This window comes from Plecotus auritus (genome assembly GCF_963455305.1).
Source record: "Plecotus auritus genome assembly, chromosome: 7".
Classification (NCBI taxonomy): Eukaryota; Metazoa; Chordata; class Mammalia; order Chiroptera; family Vespertilionidae; genus Plecotus; species Plecotus auritus.
This window is the reverse complement of record NC_137774.1, coordinates 116,224,930-116,244,884: the sequence shown is the minus strand read 5'-3', so window position 1 is coordinate 116,244,884 and position 19,955 is coordinate 116,224,930. Positions and strand designations below refer to the sequence as shown.

The following is a 19,955-nucleotide window of genomic DNA, read 5'->3' as shown; positions in this document are numbered from 1 at the left end:
AGTGAGGAACAACCAAATGACTGAACAAGCAGGCTGCATGGGGCGACCAGGCCGGCAGGGGAGTTAGTGAGGGACGACCAAACGACTGAACAGCAGGCTGTGTGGGGTGACCAGGCTGGCAGGGGGGACAGTTGAGGCAATTAGGCTGGCGGGGGGGGGGGAGGGCAGTGAGGGATGACTAGGCCAGTGGGGGGGGGGGCAGTTGGGGGCAACCAGGCCAGCAAAGGGGGGTAGTTGGGGGCATCCTGGACAGCGGGGCGGGGGGGGGGCAGTTAGGGGTGACCAGGCCAGCAGGGGGAATAGTTAGGAGCGGCGAGGGGCAGTTAGGGGCGATCAGGCTGGCACGCAGAGGCAGTGAGGGGCGATCAGGCCATTAAGGGGGGGCAGTTAGGAGCGACCAGGCAGGCAGGCAGGTGAGCGATTAGGAGCCAGCGGTCCAGGATTGTGAGAGGGATCCTGGATTGGAGAGGGTGCAGGCTGGGCTGAGGAGGACACACCCCTCCCTGGTTACGAATTTCGTGCACTGGGCCTCTAGTCTATATATATAAAAGGCTAAGCGACTGGCCGACTGGCCAGTAGGTATGACATGCACTGACCACCAGGGGGCAGGCGCTCAATGCAGGAGTTACTGAGCAACAGCAACTTTGCAGAGTGCCCTCTCGCACTCCATAATCCCTTGGGGGATGTAGGACTGCCAATTTCGACCTGATCCCCACAGGGCAGGCCAAGGAACCCCACCTGCCAGAGGGACCCCATTCACTCTGCAGATGCCCTTTGAGCCTCGGTGCTGCCCCAGGTGCAGCTGGCTGGGGAGGGACCGTGGGAGGTTGGCTCCAAGGTGTGTCCAGCCCATCTTGCCCAGTCCCGCCCTGCCCGCCACCTTCTAATTAATTTCCTTTCAATGTGCACAAATTCGTGCACTGGGCCTCTAGTATAAATAGGAAGTAAAAGTCCTCCTTTTTCCCCAGGTGTCCCCATATAAAACCATTAGAAATACAATTAGGTTATATTACTTTCAATTTTTAAATATGTGTGTATACTGTTCTATAATTTCACTTTTAAAAATTAATGTCTTTCTTTTCTCTTTCTAAACAATTTAGCTCTGAAGCTGTTATGAGGGGTAGAGCAAGGTAGGCCTTTAAGCAGTGACCTGGCCTGGGGTACCGAGTCGGGCTGGTCGCCTGGAAGAGGGTGTCACAGTCCAAACAGAATAAAGAGCGTATCCATGTGTGTCAGCAGCCAAATAGGAGAGAAAAACCTAGGTCAGGGTTTTGAGGCCAGATGAGAAAGGAAGCAAAAAGCAAGTGCTCAAAGGATGATGAGACATGTGAAAAGGAACCAAAGCTACCTAAAAAGAACCACAACTGAGACAATTTGAGTATCAATGTAAGTAATGTAAATAAAGTTAGTAACAGATCAAAACCCTTTGAATAAAATAAAAAAACATGAGCCCATTAGGATATAATAAATAAATGAATAAAAGTTTGATGAGAAATAGAGTATTTAAAATGTCAAAAATAGCCTCTCCCCCTAAAGATATTAATTACAAAGGGAAAATGATAACTTTATAGTGGAAATGTCTGTAATATACCACCTTAATCAAATGATCAAAATCATATCATTAGCAATGAGACAAATCAAAGTTGTACAACCTAATATGATGCTATGGTAGCCAGCTTCCAAGAAGATGATCCTCGTGTCCTAGTATTCATGCCCTTGGCTAATTTTTGTCCACACTGAGTGGCCTTGACCTGGGTAACCAGAAATTATGTGAATTCTGATGTTAGGTCCTAGGAAACATAGCTCACTCTTGGGGGAGCCAGCTGCCATATTGTAAGGACCTCAAGCTGTCCTAGATAGAAGGCCACACAGTAAGGAGGTGTTGTTTCTGCCACTCACCACCACTCACTTGCTAGCCATGTGAGTGAGTCACCTTGCAAGCAAATCCTCTAGCCCCAGTCAAACCTTCAGATGATTATAGTCCTGCCAACATCTTCATTGCACCCTCATTAGAGAACCACCCTCATTAGAGAACCACCATTTTGCACATAAAGCATGCAAAATAATGTTTATGGTTTTCAGCTACTAAGTTTTGGAATAACTTAATATACAGGGTTGGACACTGACACAGATGTAGTGAGATATTCCTGCCAGGGATGTACAGCCTGAATGTAGTTCTGATGAAATAGAAAACAAACATTAATCAAGAGGCATTCTGAACAAAAGTTGGCCTGAAGTCTTCAATAGAATCAAGGTCATACAAGTTAAAGACAGACTGAGAAACTGTCCTGCAATGAAGGAGACTGGAGACATGAGGACTTCACATGCAATGCTTGATTCTGGGTTCTTTATTTTTTTTTAATATATTTTATTGATTTTTTACAGAGAGGAAGGGAGAGGGATAGAGAGGTGGAAACACCCAATGAGAGAGAAACATTGATCAGCTGCCTCCTGCACACCTCCTACTGGGGATGTGCCCGCAACCAAGGTACATGCCCTTGACCGGAATCGAACCTGGGACCTTTCTGTCCGCAGGCCGACGCTCTATCCACTGAGCCAAACCGGTTAGGGCCTGGGTTCTTTTGATATAAGGGATAGTATAGGGACAGTTGGCAAAGTTTGGAGACTGATGATTAGATGATTAGATGATAGTAATGTGTCAATCTGCATATTTTTATTTTGGTGGCTGTACTGTGGTTATTTAGTGGGATGTACTTTAGAAAATACACACTAAAGTATTCAGAGGTGACAAGGCATCATCAGGCCAGCAGTTCACTCTCAGATAATTAAAGAAAAAAGTTCTCCACTTGCAACGTTTCTGTAAGTTTGAGATTGTTGAAACATTTTTTAAAAGTATGCAGAAAGGAAAAATATAGAATATTTTTAAAAATATGTTTTTAAAGGGATGTATAGTATTCAAGTTTTGTATCAAAAATAATTTCTTTTACCAGTCTTTCATTGATGGACATTTAAATGGATTCCAGTTCTTTGCTATTATAAACATCCAGTTCTTTGTTATTTTAAACAGTGTTAGTAAATATTCTTATCAACATGTTTATACTCTTGTTCAATTTTTGCCCAAGAATAAATCCCTGGAATCAAATTGCTATGTGAATGGTACCCTTTAATCAGTTTAATCATAAATCATTGTAGGAAACCACATAGAACCTCCTTAAAATAAAATGAAATTTATATTTGGTAGTTACTTTCATTTGTTTTTCCCCCACTGGAAAGTGGGAACTTGATCTGTTTCAATTATTACCATCCCCAGCATTAAGACTGCCTGAGGTACTCAATAAATATGTGTTGCAACAATAGTAATAGCATATATTTATTATGTGTCTGGAACTCTTCTGAGAATCTGAATTAATTTATTCCTTGTAACAACCCTATGAGATGGGCGGTAGGATTATTTCTACTTTGCAGATGAGGAAACTGAATCAAAGAGAGGCTGGATACTCAGTAGTTTCACAAGGCTAGTCAATGGTAGAGCCAGTTTTTCTTTGGTTTACAAGCTCTAAGCCACTATGCCAGTGGTTCTCAACCTTTTTAATGCTGCGACCCTTTAATACAGTTCCTCATGTTGTGGTGACCCCCAACCATAAAATTATGTGACCCACAGGTTGAGAACCGCTGCTGTAGAGCCTAAGACCATTGGAAAACACCGATATTTACATTACTATTCATTAACAGTAGCAAAATTACAGTTATGAAGTAGCAACGAAAATAATTTTATGGTTGGGGGTCACCACAACATGAGGAACTGTATTAAAGGGTCGCGGCATTAGGAAGGTTGAGAACCACTGCACTATGCTATCCTGGTTCTCCCTTGTTGAATAAATACATCAATGAATGTATGGTCAATATATTTATTTGATTCTTTGACCAATTACAAAATTCAACTTTTGGGGGGTTTCTTTTTTTTTTTTTTTTTTCAAATGAAAATAGAAAGGAATGGGCTGCTTATTTTGTAAAAGCCAAATTAGCTTTATGGTCCTCTATGATAGGCTTGACTGCGCTATGTAATAGTACTACTCCTGGAATTAATATCCATACAGGTATAAACTGTAAATTGTTCTTACTAAGAATTCATGGGTCGGTAAACAGAATATTTGCTTTGTATTACAAATAAAATAGTCAACCTGGATCTACAGCTGGAGTCTAGGAGGCAGAACCTATATTGCATTACTTATTTTTTAAACACATCCTCTGCTTCCACCTGGACTCCTGTTCCCCCAGCCCTTTTCTGCACCAGGAATGCCCATGTCCATCTCCTACAGTGGAAACCAACCACCCTTCACGCTCCCCTCAGTAGTCACCTCTTCCGCTGAAGACTGCTTTACCTTTCTGTTCTTTCTTACCCTCCTCTTGAGGGTTGAAATGATCTTTCCTACCTCAAAATTCCCTGAATCCTTTTTTACATTACTCTTTTTATAACATTGTAAACATACCTTATATTAATTGTGTCAAGTCCTCATCTCCCGTAATAGGCTATATTCTCTTTCAGTCTTATTAATTTTATTAAACCCCAACATATTGCAAGATTTTATACAGAATATGGAATTACATATGAGGGAATAAATTATTTCAAAGACATATATTTGAATTTTTAAAATGCTAAATCAGAAAACTACTAAATTGTTTTGAATATTATATATTTAAAAATTATCAGGAATTATAAAATAACAAACGAAATAGTTAGACATGATTTTTTTCATCTGATGATTTGTATTTTGTCTCTCATTTATAAGGCATCAAGTACCAAGAAGCATAATTGGCTTTCATGCCTATAAGACCTTGTGTTTCGTTCATGGCTGCAAATATCAGCTTTGCTTCCACCCACAACTTCAGTTCCCTTTTCTTTTAGTGGGTGCTTTGACACATCAAAGGTAATAAAATCAATCAGAGATAAGTAGAATTTTTTTTCAAAGGCTAGTACTTAAGATGTGTTCCCGTTAAAGAATTTCAATACTAAATTTGTTTTCAAGTGTTTGTATAATACCACATTTCCCTGCCAACTGGAAAGACTGTCCTTGAATCCTGTTCTGCATGAAATAATAAAATATTACCCCTACTCCATATATATTTAAAAAACAGGAACTTCAGAGAATGTTAAGTATTGTCATCGGACAGGATTTTACTTTGTTGCTGGCATCGCCTTCGGGCCAATTGTTTCTATTCCCCTTTAAGGAGTTCTTTCCTTTACCCAGGGTCTGGGACAAAGCTGAAGTTTTGTGTTTCTGTTTCTTTTTTCTTTCTTTCTTTTTTTTCTGAAAGTTCAAACAGCAAGCCAAAGAGAAAGTTCAAACAAATATCACCAGTCTTTTAAAAATATCATTGCTTATGTAAATTAGCAGTGGTCCTTGGGTGATGCTGAGCCAGCCCCAAGCATCTTTGGGTTGGTTGGATATTCTCTCATGTTTTATCTAGAAAGCTTTGACCATGAAGTCTTCACGTTTAATTTTAGTTTGTGCTTTTTTGTTTTAGTTTTGGGGTTTTTGTTTGTTTGTTTTTTAGATTAGCTTCACTAACTTGTGATTTCCTGAGGATAGTGTAGAGGCTAATGTATTATTGTGGAGCACTTCTATGTGATCTTACTGATGTTTACTGATGTTATTCATCTGGCCATTGGATTTGAGGTTTCGCAAACTATGTTTATGATCAGTGATTAAAATTAAACTTTAAGAAATCTTTATGGTATTTTTATGTTGTGAATGATAGATATGAAAACAATGCCTTCTGACCACAATTTACAAACTTGACACATAGTCTGAAGTATGTTCAGGACAACAGTAATATCAAAACATGCATATTTTAGATTTTAGCCTAGTTGATTCTCTTCATAAAATGTTGAGATGCTGCACCAGTTCTGCACGGCCTCTTTTTATATTAATGCTAAGTTCTTAATCATACCCTTTGTAGATAAATTCATTTGGAGGCCAGCTGAGATTCTCCCTGTTGTTTCTACATGCATTACATTGTAAATTTCCAAACTTTATTCAGGAAAGGATATGTTTTGGGAGGCATACGTTATAAGTAATTGTTACTTTGTATATTAGATGCATAATTATTCAATAGGCATTTGTATTTCATATATCATGTTCACTGTAGACTTTTGGTTGTCTTGGAAATAATCCTGGGAACTTCAGTGATTGCTTCTGTGTTGCTCATTCTTGGCAGGGGGTATTCTCCCTTAGATCTGTAGCTCTGTGGTACATATACATAAACATGCCTTTGTGCTCAACATCTTTTTCTATCTGATTACTGTTGTATCCAAGTGCTTTGTCTCTGCTTCTCTTAGCGCCCCCTTTCTTTTGCCCTTAGCCTGTCATTTGCGTAAATAAGTTTGTTTTTTATTCAGCAGAGTATTAAGTGCATTTTTGATGATAGAAAGGAATGATATAGTAAGTCAGAAGAAATACCGAGAGTGGGATGGATGAGAGGGAAAAGGGGGGGAAAAGTCTGGAGGAAAAGAAAGAGTGGGTGTGAGGTAGGAAGAAAGAGCCAAACAGAGATCATTGGGGCTTTGTGAAATCTTGGGGGCTGTTGCGGGGGAGGGAGATCCACTGACCAGCATTTTCCCCAGGCTTGGGCTCAAGCTTGTGAAACTGCGAATGTATTAAAGAACCTCAACTGGGATTTGCTGAGGACAAATGCTGTAATGTGTTAGTCATCCATTATCTGCTTCTATTTTTGCAGGTCCTGAATGATGACTGACGCGGGTTTGTGTGATATCCCTCACAGTCCCTGTCATTCCCCAGTGATAAGGCACCCGCAAGTCTAGCTCCAGCACCAGGGTAAAAAAAAGAAAAAGAAAAAGCAGCTCTAGAAGGAGGAAAGCTTCCGCTTGCGGACCGGACAAAAGTACCGCCTTCCCACGGGTTTCTGCGTGAGGCTAGGGATCCAGACACCTCGCCGGGTCCTGCTCGCAGCTCTCGCAGGCGGATGGTGTGTGGCCGCAGCAGGACGCCCGCCGCGCCCCGGCCATGAAGTAGCGGCCGCTGCCGACCGCGGCCCCAGCCCGCGCTGCGCTGCGCTGCCCGGCTCTCCCGGCGGGGCCGGAGCGGCGTGGACATGGCTGGCGTTCGGAGCCTGCTAGTTCTCCTCCTTGTGTTTCAAAGCAGCTGTTTGGGTTTCAGAAGCCCACTTTCTGTCTTTAAGAGGTGGGTGTGTGTGCTGTTGTTGTTTAAACAGGCGGAATGTTGTTTGGGTGGTGTCTGTGCATGCTGTTGAAAATTGTGATCACTTTTAGGGACCTGCGTGTCGGAGGAATAGACAGGGCTGCTTTACTTTGCTGAGCCGACTTGGAATTTTAGCACAGTAACTTCTTGTGAAGTCCCCTTTACAGGGAAAAAAAACACACACAAAAAAACCCCACTGTAGTGTAAGCCAAGCTGCACTGGCTTTCCAAACTTCAATTAGAAGTTGTGATTTCCAATACAAATCGCTCCCTCTTGGGGAGATATTTCAGAAACTACATCTAGGCGTTTAGACTTGAATGCCTTCTTTTAGAATAGCTGGGAGAATAAAATATCAATACAGGTAAGATGGGGAGAATCAGATCATGGGCTGTAATGGCTCATGAGAAGACACGGAGCTGTATACACACTCCTCATAATTACCATAATTAAATATTTATGCACTTACACATTTGTAATTCACATCGCAGGCCCCCCCTCCTCCTATTGTGCCTCCTAGCATTATTATTGTTGGTTTTTGTTTCTGACTAGTAATACTGGGCACTCATAAAATACAAAAATGTTACTAGGTTATAGTTAATATTTCTTCCATTAGAAAATTGTCAGGTCTGTGATAATTTCTAATTAATTAATACTGTATTTTCATTGACTAGAAACAAATAATTTGACAAGTTTTTATTGAATTGAGTTTTAAATGTAACCTACTTGTTTTCTTTTATTATATTTTGTTTACAAGTTAGACATATGTTGCTCATGGACTATAAAGTCCAATTCTGAGAATGTTTTAGAATATTATGTAGTTATCACATCTTTTCATCAGGTCTAAATCAATAATCTTTAATTTTATAGTCATAGAATTCCTTTATTTTTTTCTTTCTCATGTCAAGTTAAAATTCCATTATGTTCAAAGATATTGAAATTACCTTTTTTTTTAAGGTTTAAAGAAACTACCAGATCATTTTCCAATGAATGTCTTGGTACCACCCGACCAGTAACTCCTATCGATTCATCTGATTTTGCATTGGATATTCGAATGCCTGGGGTTACACCTAAACAGGTGAGGGGTATTCTATATTTTATTATTCAATTGTTCTATGTACAATTTATAATTAAAGCAAAGAAACTGCATTGATAGCAGTAGTAACTTCTTTAAAAAGAGGCATTTGCTTTCAAGACTCCTCAGGGCTAGAATAATTGACTATTATAGAGAGGAGTACATCTTTCAAGGTAAATATTTCAGTTAATTTTTTTTCAAAAATTTTACTCATATTGTTAGTTGTGTTTGGAAATGGAACCTTGAAAATTTACGTTTTGAAATTCTCACTGGAATAATAGCCTCTGTACTGCAACATGTAGTATGTATTAAAATATGAAAAATTCTTCTAATAAAAGGAAATGATATTGAGCAGCTACATCTCAGAGTTTACTTTGTTTAAATACCCTTCTATCGCAACCACAAATTAAGAGCCAAAGTCATGTGTTTACTGCCAAGAATCTGAAAAATAAAATATTTCACACTTTAAAAGTTAAGAGAATTGTTCATACAGGTGGTGGATTGTAAGTGTTCCATAGCACAATTTGCTTGTTTTAAGAGATGCATTGTGAAGAAATGATTGCAGAACTCATACAAGCGTCACATACAGCATTTTGAGTAGAACTAGGTTGTGGCGAGGGCTTTCCCTGTTTTAAGTATACACAAGAAGCTCAAACTCACTTCTCTCATGTGTTTAAGGTGTTTCATTAAGCATGAAAAGGCCAAAATTAATTATGCTTTGCAAGCAGGCAGTGCAGGGATTTATTTGTGTCATTAAAAGATAGTCCTCTCCTTTCTAAGGGCTGCAGCAACAGGGAGAGACCTGCATATTACAGAACTGCAGTGGCTGATGACTCACTGTTGCAGATAAAATTCTATTTTTCTTGTCTTTTTAAGTACTGGGAAAATAAAAGTCTTCTCCTTCCTGGGGAGAATTCCTTTGAAGTTGACATTCAGAAGCTCAAGAATATATACATAGTCCTCTTTGGGGGAACTAAGGATTGACATTCATTTATTTGAATACCTGTATACGATCTAACGATCTATAATTGACTTATTTTACTACTCTGAAAATTACCCTCACCCCCCTAACCCGTGCCCATACTCAGATGACCAGCCAGATGACTCTTCTGTATGTTCAGTTATTAATGTTCTGGCCTTTAATTCCATAAGGTCTTTATTTAATATTTAGTCAGAAGAGCTGTAATGAAATTGGGAATAGGAGTGATTGACAGCTGCTCACTTGTGAAGTGTGCTTCTTCTTGTCTTTTCTCATTTTTAAGTGATTTTCCTCCTATTTTTGCTTAACTGACTTTATATTACTTTTTTTTAAACCACTGTGATCTTTTGCACCTTTTTTCCTCCCAAGAATATCACTATTTTCTCAAATAGTCATGTGGTTCATTATTCTGTTATTTTTTTTCTTCTCATTATTTTATAGTAAGAATATTTAAATTATGTAACAATCATAATAAGTAATTGTGTTGGGGTCAATATTCTCAGAAAGAGTTCCTAGAGAAATTCATTGTAAAAAAAAATGTAGAGGAGCACCATTTTCATAAAGTAAAATGTGTTTACTCATTTTTATAATCTTATACTAGTAATTATCAAAATAACTCCATGGAAAAAGAATATATATTTAGTAAATTACAGGTTTGTTATTTTGTACTATCTGCATTCAGCTTTGCCTCATGGAGTAGAAATGTGCTAGTTCCCTTCCCAACATAAAATTCTTTGTTGCTCCTTCTCTTGAGACTATGTGGTTCCCAGGAGTTGTCTACCCAGGGCCCAGAAGTGGAGCACATGAACTAGCATTAGCAGATTGTTGTAACCCTTTCACAGTGATTGGTTCAGAAGAAGGTGTATGATCAAGACGAGTCGAATCAAATCTTAGGACTTTTGCTGGGAATCGATTTTTCTGTTGTATGTGAGCCAGTCCTAAGATTGGCTGAGTTCATGAGCGGAGCCATGCCTAGAATAAAACTAATACTGTAGAAGGCAATGCAGAGAGACTGAAAGAATATAGGTTCTTGGTGGCAATGCTACTTAGGGGATTTGCAACTATGTTAGCCTTTCTTGTTTCAACCAGGTCCAGTTGGGTTTTCTCTGACTTGCAACTGAAACTACCTGACTGGATAAGTGATTCACTTGTTTTGTTTCATCAGCTCAGAGCAGGCTGTTTAAAGTTTCTGCCACTTCCCCCATCACCCTCTACTGACTGTATGCCACGAGTACTTACTGACTTGATTTGGTTGACATATAGATTATTTACCTTATAACCTTCATAAGAAATGGTAGTTATACTTATTGAGCATACTCAGAAAGAAGTGGATAAAGAAACCCCATATCCCTTTCCTCCTGAACTTGGTGTGCTTGGTAATGAAGACACGGTGCTTTAATTGTGTGAGTGCTTTAGATGAAGAAAGTATTATTTTCTTAAAATGCAGGTGAAACTAAATTTAACAGAGATCCTTAAGCGGAAAGGAGATTTAAAAAAAGCAAGGAAAGAAAAATGAAGTACTAGAGGAAAGAAATAAGAGATGGAAGGGAATAAGAAGAGCAGGCCAAAAGAAAAGAAATACAAGAGAATAGAATGATCAAGAACAAAAATAAAATGAAAAAGAAATCAAGAATAACTATAATATGGAAAACAGAACAGTTAAAAATTATATCAGGAAGAGAGGAGTAAGGAAATCATAAAAAACAAGGAAAGCATTGAGGAGTTAAAATGTTGTTGTTTTTAATGGCAGAAGATTAAGAAAAACAACAAAATTAAAAGAAAGGAAAGACTGAGAACCAGAACTTGAGTTGGTAATTGAGGCACACCAAATTGATTAAGAGATGTGTTCATTCAATAGATTTTATAATAAAGTACACCTTAAGTTTTGGCAAGAATGAAAGATACATCAGTGAATCTTGTGTAAGCCCTTTCCTTGGGAAGCTTGAGATTGTTAGGTAGCCTTGGATAGAGAAACAGCAGATGTAGAATAGAGGCAGAGAGAACCTACCTCACCTATAATATAGATAGTACAGCTAACTAATTTTTTGCTGATGAAGTACATGCCTAGATTAATGTTCTACAAAAGAATATCCAGTCGCGTCAGGCCTCGCTGAGTTGCAGTCCATTCTGCTATTCCGTAAACTTCAGAGCAGGCTTTAAAAATTGCTCCCGTTAAACTAGCTCCAGAGAGTCCGGGGAAAGTAGTTTATTATCAATTGTAATACCAATTTTATAATCAAAGTGAGCTTACTCTTTTTCTTCTCTGACTTGAAATTTAGAAAAAGAATTTTTGTCTTTCATAAATTTCTCATTGATCAGTGTTCTCTTCAGGCTCTGGGGAGATTAGGGAGAAGAATAAGCAGCTTTGAAGTAGCCCTGGGTAGAATCTGTTGTCTAATGGCACTGGCTTCATATCCAGCAGTGACTCAAAGTGGTGGTATCTCCACACTCTTCTTTTAGCACTTTTCTTCCTCATTTGATTCCTTTCTCACTGGGGACCCTGTGGGCTTTTGCTGTCACCAACTCTCATATAGATAAACCTAACAATTTGATAAACTGCCAGTTCATGGTCATAGTAAGGTGTTATCATCAGTTTGATGTGTTAAATATTCCATAAGGGGTTGATTTTTAAATAAAATATGGCATAATTACCGTGATTTTACATAAGATTTATTGTCTAAATCTAAGCAACATCTAGTGGGTTAGAATGTAGGCTTTGGGGCCGGGCTGACGGCATTCTTGTCCCAGCTCTTGATGTGTCAACTCAGGTATGTTTCCTTCTTTTTTAAAAAATCCTCACCTGAGGATATGTTTTTATTGATTTTAGAGAGAGAGAAAGGAAGGGAGAGAGCGAAACATTGATCAGTTGCCTCTTATATGGGCCCAGACTGGGGATGGAACCTGCAACCTAGGTATGCGCCCTGACCAGGGACTGAAGCTGCAACCTTTTGGTGCATAGGATGATGCGCCAACCCACTGAGCCACCCAGCCAGGGCTCAGCTATGTTTCTTAACCTGCTAGTCCTGCTCTTTCATCCAAAGACAGGGTAATAGTAGTATCTATCCAGGATTATTCTGGGGACTGAGCAAGGTAAGACCAGTGCATGTTCCAGTTGCCCTTCACGTGGTAAGTTCTCGGAAAATGTGAACTCATTATTTTTATGGTATGTGTTGAGGAAAATGTGAATGAGCCTTAAGATGAGAAAGAAATTGCCAGCCCTTATGCTTTCAGTAATGACTTCATGGAGAAAGTAAGGCATTGTAATAATTCTGAAGGAGAGGAAAGGTAGCCAAATAGAAAATACAAACCTGAAAAAACAACAACAACAACAAAAAACGAACCTGGACAAGGGAAACCTGGAGAATGTAAGCAAGGAAGTAAATCTTTCAGTGAGCTTATTTTTAGGTAGTTATTTCCATTAAATATCCCTTATGATCAGAGAATCAAAGAACACTGAGAATGGATATGTTTTTCTCCAAGTTCTTATATATCTTTTATACTCCTTAGAAGAGAACTTATCAAAAGCAGTTTCATCGGTATGAAGCCTTAATTTTTTTTATAACAGTTTGAAATTAGCCTGGATTTCCTCATGTTGCTGAGGACTTAGTACATTAACCTTCTTAAAAAATTAATCTTTTCTAATGTAAGTTCCTTCATATCCTAGGTTTATATAGTATTTTATTTATCTGTTACTTGTTGAACTTAGATACTCTGTATTCTTGGCTTATGGACTTATAAATACAAACTAATTTGTAAATGATATGATTTTACAAATTAAATATTAAATTAAATAGTTTCTTTGAACGTAATAACTTGAAATTATGTAATTGAGATTTTTTTTTCCATTTTTTACACAGTCATAAGTGTAGTCATGTCCCTCTCTTATTTGGGAGAAGTGTGAAAACTGTGGAGGAGTATACTTTTTCCTTTCTAAACGTCTTGCAAATTCTTGTTTGTTCCCCCTCCCCTTTTTTTTTATTGTCTAAAGTTTTACATATATCTCCTTTTTCCCCAATTGTCCCCTCCCTCCAGCCAATCCCACCCCAGGCAAGCCCCCAACGCCCCAGTGTCTGTGTCCGTTGGTTATGCTAATATGCATGCATACACTTGTTTGTTCTTTATTTGTTTTTTAAAGAGTCACAGATCACACTTTGAAATCAGAAAGCAGCCTTCTCTGTGTTTATGAGCACACATATCTATCACCAGGAACCCCAGGAAATGGAACAATTCTGAGTTTAAAGATCACATCAGATAACCCAGAGCAGCAAGTTGAAAAACCTGAAAGTAGAGTCTTAAGTTACCACTTATTTTAAAATAATATGAAAGAATGTAGACACTGAAATAAAACCAGAATGAACAAAATACTCCTACAAAATTTTTTCAAAAGCTTCCCAGTGTTTATCTTTGTTTGTTTTTCTTAAAAATGAACATTAATTAGAAAATGTTTACTAATATATTTTAACAGTTTCACTTTCTATAGAAGAGGAAAGAGATTCCCCTTGCCTCAGTAGTGTATATATATCATCATGTAATAAAAACCTAGCACTTACAGGGTTTTTTTTTAACAGCACCCATTTAAGAAATAAATTTTAAAATGTCAAGCCATAATCATAACATCACTTAAAACCAGTATTTGCTCAGAATATGTTTATCAAAGAGGTACTATACAAGTTAAGTGCATAATTGCTGTAGTACCTTAATTTTTCTCAAAATCAGAAAATTGATTAAGTTAACTTTTTCATGTCTAGTCACTTAGTTGAACAGAAGTTCGGCTTCTGGCTGATTTTGTGGAAATTATAATATGTTGAATCTAGATATTTTAATCTTATCATTATGGGAAGGAAAATGGCCCCAGTCAGTGCTTAAAATTCAGGACAACATTAGCAAGGACTCCAGAAAAAAGTGATGCTTTACTGGAATAATTTTTAGTTCTTCGAAGGTTCTGATTTTCTTGTTTCCTTCTCTTTAGTTACTAGTATATAATAATACTTGCATTAAAAAAATAATGCTGCCCAGCCAGTGTGGCTTAGTGGTTGAGTGTCCACCTATGAACCAGGAGGTCACGGTTCAGTTCCCCAGGGCACATACCAAGACTCTGGGCTCCATCCCCAGTAGGATGTTTCTCTCTCTCCCTTTCTTTTGCTTTCTGACACAAGGCCATTTGGTTGAGAGGAGCTGTTCGGAAATGTTAAAAACTGTGAGGCCATGAGTGTGAAAGAGCGGTGGCTCCAGTAGCCAGTCCTGCACCAGTGCGTTTTGGTTGCTTAGAAAAAAATAGACCCTGAGTGTATTAAGTCATTGTCTAAATATGAGCATGACTCATGGCTTTTAGTGTTACTTTTTTCTCCATTCTTAGTTTTGTCTCCCTTCCCCAAAAAACAAAAGTAGCATGGTGATCTTGTTATATAAGGAAGAAAATCGAGGAATATCCTAATTCTGGACCAGCGTTTGCTTTTTATTTAGAAAGATGTAGGCAATGCGTATTCTAAAGTTCAGAAGTTTGGAAGAAGAGCAACAAGAGAGATTAAAATGCTATATAGCCAGGCCTTTCCACAAACGGAGGAAGTAACTTCATCCATTTTACCAATGGAGAAGCTGATTGTTGGAAAGGACAGTCTCCAGGCTCTTGTTTTGTTGACTGATCTGTCTCACATGAAATTGGTTTTTCCACTTTCTAATTTGAAAGCTCAGGATTAGTGTCAGTCAAATTCTCAACTTGTATTTATTTGTATAATTCTCCCCTTGCTTCATCAGTGAGGCTCAATGCTACAAATGTAATAGAAAACAAAAAATGTTAAATGAAGCTTATAAACAGCAGGTTAAAGTTGCATGTAGCTCAATGCCTATTGTTTAAGTTTAAATTATCATAATTCCTCTTTATTTTTACTAAAACCTACTTAGTGTTCCCTTCAGAAAGATATGATTGAACTATTAACAGTGTTTTCCTCTGTGAGAATAATCTAAACATGTCACCTGGGTTCAGAACTGCAAATATACATAGACCTTTGTTTATTAAAATCTGAAACATAAAAAGACTTTATTTTCAATTAATTTTTGATATTTTTTAATAATATGAAACTTAAGAGAATATTAGAAAAAGTACCTACACTATAAGAGACTCCTTTATGATCACCTCTTTTCTCAATAAGATTTGGAGTTCTTTTCTGTTTGTTTGTTTTTTCTAGTAAATTTGTAAAGGAGAAATTATGTTTAATGAGTGCTCATTATGTATCACTACTGTATGAGGCACTTTATAAGCATTCTCATTAATTTTCATAAAAACTGTTCAAGGTACTGTTATTCCCATTTATTATAAAGAATTGAAACTCAAGGAGATTAAATAATCTGTCTATAGCCAAATAGCCAGTAAATAAAGGAACAGGGATTTAAATACAGATTTATTTGAATCTGAAACCCATGCTCATTTGATAATCTGTGCTGCCAATCTGTTAATGGCTTATGTGTTTCCCAGAGAATGTTACTATATATTTTTTTATGTATGCATGATGTTTTTGGCTTTAAATTTGAAGGATATGTACACATTCATACATGTTTTTATTACATATATGTTGTAAAATAAAAGCTTTCTTTTGTTAAACAACCATAATAAAAATTATTGGCTACATCCTAAATCCTTGAATAACTTTTTTTACTGTATGTCCAGAAAGAAATGCCACTAATATGAATTCTGGTACAATATTCCTGATCATCAGGCTATTAAAAGATACCTTGCAATCAACCTGGTTTAGTTCAACACAATTTTGATTGTCCCTGTCTAAATCTAAGCCAGAGACTAGCAAATTATTTCTTAAAATGTCAGATAGTAAATATTTTTGGCTTGAGAGCCATATGGTCCCAGTTGTAACCGCTGCAGTTAGAAAGCAGCCATAGACGGTATGGAAATGAACAAGTTGGCTGTGTTCCAATAAAAAACTTCATTTACTAAAACAGCAGCCACCCACAAGCTGCAGTTCCCTGATCCTTGATCGAAACCATTGCATATGCCATTTACGCTAATAAATGGATTTAACTTTTGGCCGCTCACAAACTGTGTCTTCTGACTTATAAAACATAGAGAATAAAAATACCAATGAAAGGTTAACAGCACTTTGTTCCTTGTTACCTATTTGGTTTTCATAAGTAAATGGTCATAAACAAGGGTTTTCTGTTTTGGAATATTGTATTTCAAACTTCTCCATCTCAGTAAATGGTAATTCCTCAGTTACAGTTCCTCTAGGCCAAATATACTGGAGGGATTCTTGGCTCCTCTTTCTAATACTCCATACACAATATGCCAGCAAATCCTGTTGTTTCTACCCTCCAAATATATCCAGAATCCAGTCTTTTCTCCGCATACTCACCTTTCCTTCTCTGGCCCAAGCACCGTCCTCGCTTTCCTGGATTATTACAGTACCTTTCCTAACTGTCTCCCTTGTTCCCTTACTTCCCTAGAGTCTGTGCTTTATGCAGCAGCTGCAGGGATCTGATAAATACAGAAGTCAGATCACATCACCCTTCTGGAAATACCCCTTTAAGAGCTTCCTGTACCCCATTTAAAACCACAAACTTTAAAACAATTTCCCTTTTTTTCCTGCAATCTTTTCTCTCTCCTGTGTCTCTCATCCCTCATTTCTCTTATCAGTCATTATATTTACAAAGCAGTTCAGAACTCTAGTTCTACCACTTGTTGGCTACAAAATCGTAGGCAAGATACATAAACCTTAGTGAGCTTCAGTTTCTTCATCTGCCCAACATGTGAAACAAAAATTCAAAGTGAAGTTGGTTAAAATATAATTATGGATATTTGGTATATCAAACTCCAAAAGGGATGTATATAAAGCATGTGACTATATCAATCAACAGAATAATGTATAATAAATATAATTTAATATCTATGTAGATATAAAATTTTAAATTTTAGAAGAAAATATATATTCTTTTTGAATGCATATAGAACATTTATTAAAATCACAAAACTAGACATTAAGGAACTTCATTTCACTACAATAGAATTTTATAGATCTTGTCCTCTGATAACAACCCAATAAAACTAGAAATAGACTATGAAGAGATGTCATGGAAATTAAGGATAATTCTTCTGCACAACTTCTGAGATAAGCAAAAAACAAAAATTGAAATTATAAATTATCTAGAGAGTACTGATAAGGAAAATAATTCCAAACAAAACCCATGAGATCCATCAAAAGCAGTACTCAGAGAAAAATTGATAGCCTAAAATTATTTTTTAATGAAAACTATAATAAAAGTAAATTTATATAAACATTCAACTTAGTAAATGAGGAAAAGAGCAATTAAGTCAGTGAAAAGGAAGACTAAAGATAAAAGATGAAATTAATAGGATAAAAAACAAGAAGTATAAACAAAATAAGAAACTGTTCCTTTGAAACATCCATTAAAATGGATAAATTCATGACAAGCCTAACTATGGATAAGAAAGTACAAAAATTATGCATGATTAATTATTAGAAAGTATAAAGACAAAATTTTAGACACTATTATATGCAACTCTATGTCAATACATTTTATAATCCTGAGGAAATGGGTAATTTTCTAGAAAATACTTAGCCATCCAAATTGACCTACTAGTAAGAACTGAACAGACCACTAACTATAGAAGAGACTGGAAAGGTAAAGAGATTTTATATGTGTATGCACACACACACACACACACACACACACACATACATATGTACACACACACACAAACTCGTAAAGATGAGATTATTTAACCAAGAACCCATGACAGCAAAGGGGCTAATATCCCACGTATATAAAGAGGTCCCACAGACTGAGAAGACAAGCAACCCAAAAGAAAAGCAAGTGAGTATTAACGTTAAATTAACAGAATGAAAAAAGTTCAACCTTGTTGATAATCATATAAATTAAAATTAAAGAAAAAATATAGCATGTTTTTTCACCCACTAATTTGGCAAAAAAAAAAAATGAAAAAGAGCTATAAAATACAGAGCTTTTAAGGATGAAAAGCTATAATCTCATATATCGGTGAGAGGATGCAGTGCCACAAGCTCTTAAGAAAAGTTATCTGGAATTGTCTTCCAAAGTAAAACTACTCATATCCTTAAAATTGTGGGAGATTATCCTATAGAATATTATATAATAAGTGAAAGACTGAGCTAGGTCTACATTTCTTGCCTTAGAAGTATTGTCACTGTGTATTAATTGATAGCAGCAAACTGAAGAGTCATGTTTGGAGAGTGATCCCATCTTAATAAAAATAAATCATAGCAAAATTTGTATACATGTATGACTCTTTGGTTATATATTTTTGTTTGGGCATAACAGAACTTGGAAGGAGGCATATTAAGCTGTAAACATTGGTCCCCTGGAGAGGTAGCAATGGAGCAGGATGACAATTTTGGTCAATATATGTAAGTTGTTTTAGCATTAAAGAGATCACCTATTATTTTATAACTAGAGGCCCGGTGCACAAAATTCGTGCATGGGGGTGTGTGTGTGTCCCTCAGCCCAGCCTGCACCCTCTCCAATCTGGGACCCCTTGAGGGATGTCCGACTGCCCGTTTAGGCCCGATCCTACCGGGATTGGGCCTAAACGGGCAGTCGGACATCCCTCTCACAATCCAAGACTGCTAGCTCCCAACTTCTTGCCTGCCTGCCTTCCTGATTGCCCCTAACTGCTTCTGCCTGCCAGCCTGATCACTCCCTAACCACTCCCTGCCAGCCTAATTGATGCCTAACTGCTCCCTGCCAGCCTGATTGCCCCTAACTGCCCTCCCCTGCAGGCCTGGGTCCCCCCCAACTGCCCCTCCCTGCAGGCCCAGTCACCCCCAACTTCCCTCCTCTGCTGGCCTGGTCACCCCTAACTGCCCTCCCCTGCAGGCTTAATCGCCCCGAACTGCCCTCCCCTGCAGGCCTGGTCCCTCCCAACTGCCCTGTCCTGCTGGCCTGATTGCCCACAACTGCCCTCCCTTGCAGGCCTGGTCCCTACCAACTGCCCTCCCCTGCTGGCCATCTTGTGGTGGCCATCTTGTGTCCACATGGGGGCAGCCATCTTTGACCACATGGGGACAGCCATCTTGTGTGTTGGAGTGACAGTCAATTTGCATATTACTCTTTTATTAGATAGGATAGAGACCTGGTGCACGGGTGGGGGCCGGCTGGTTTGCCCTGAAGGGTGTCCCAGATCAGGGTGGGGGTTCCCTTGGGGCATGGGGTGGCCTGGGCAAGGGGCCTGTGGTGGTTTGCAGGCCGGCCACGCCCCCCAGTGACCCAAGCAGAGGCCCTGGTATCTGGGATTTATGTATCTTCTATAATTGAAACTTTGTAGCCTTGAGCGGATGCCAGAGCAGGCCAGGGCTGCGGGAAGCTTGGCTTCTTCCATTGCTGGGAGCAACTCAAGCCTCCTGCTCTCTCCAGCTTCGTGGCTGCCGCCATTTTTGTTGGGATTTATTTATCTTCTATAATTGAAACTTTGTAGCCTTGAGCGGAGGCCAGGGCTGGCCAGAACAGGCGGGAAGCTTGGCTTCCTCCATTGCCAGGGAAACCCAAGCCTCCTGCTCGCACCATGGCTGCAACCATCTTGGTTGGGTTAATTTGCATACTCACTCCTGATTGACTGATGGGCATGGCTTGTGGGCTAGCAGAGGTATGGTCAATTTGCATGTTTCTCTTTTATTATTGTAGACTAGAGGCCCAGTGCATGAATTCATGCACCAGTAGGGTC

The 19,955-nt window shown here is 38.4% G+C and overlaps 1 protein-coding gene across 23 annotated transcripts in view; it reads left to right on the top strand.

Annotated features, from left to right (window-relative positions):
* The window catches only part of PAM (peptidylglycine alpha-amidating monooxygenase), a 290,016-nt gene that overhangs the window by 131,608 nt on the left and 138,453 nt on the right, over positions 1 to 19,955 (top strand). For 22 of the 23 annotated variants that reach the window (XM_080677812.1, XM_080677814.1, XM_080677815.1 and 19 more), the window contains 2 exons: positions 6,700 to 7,163; positions 8,136 to 8,256. In XM_080677812.1, the coding sequence (XP_080533938.1) occupies positions 7,075 to 7,163; positions 8,136 to 8,256 (210 nt within the window). In that variant the 5' untranslated portion in view covers positions 6,700 to 7,074. Of the gene's footprint in view, positions 1 to 4,751; positions 4,890 to 6,699; positions 7,164 to 8,135; positions 8,257 to 19,955 lie in introns of those variants that run through there. The other variant, XM_080677816.1, reaches the window with a different exon arrangement.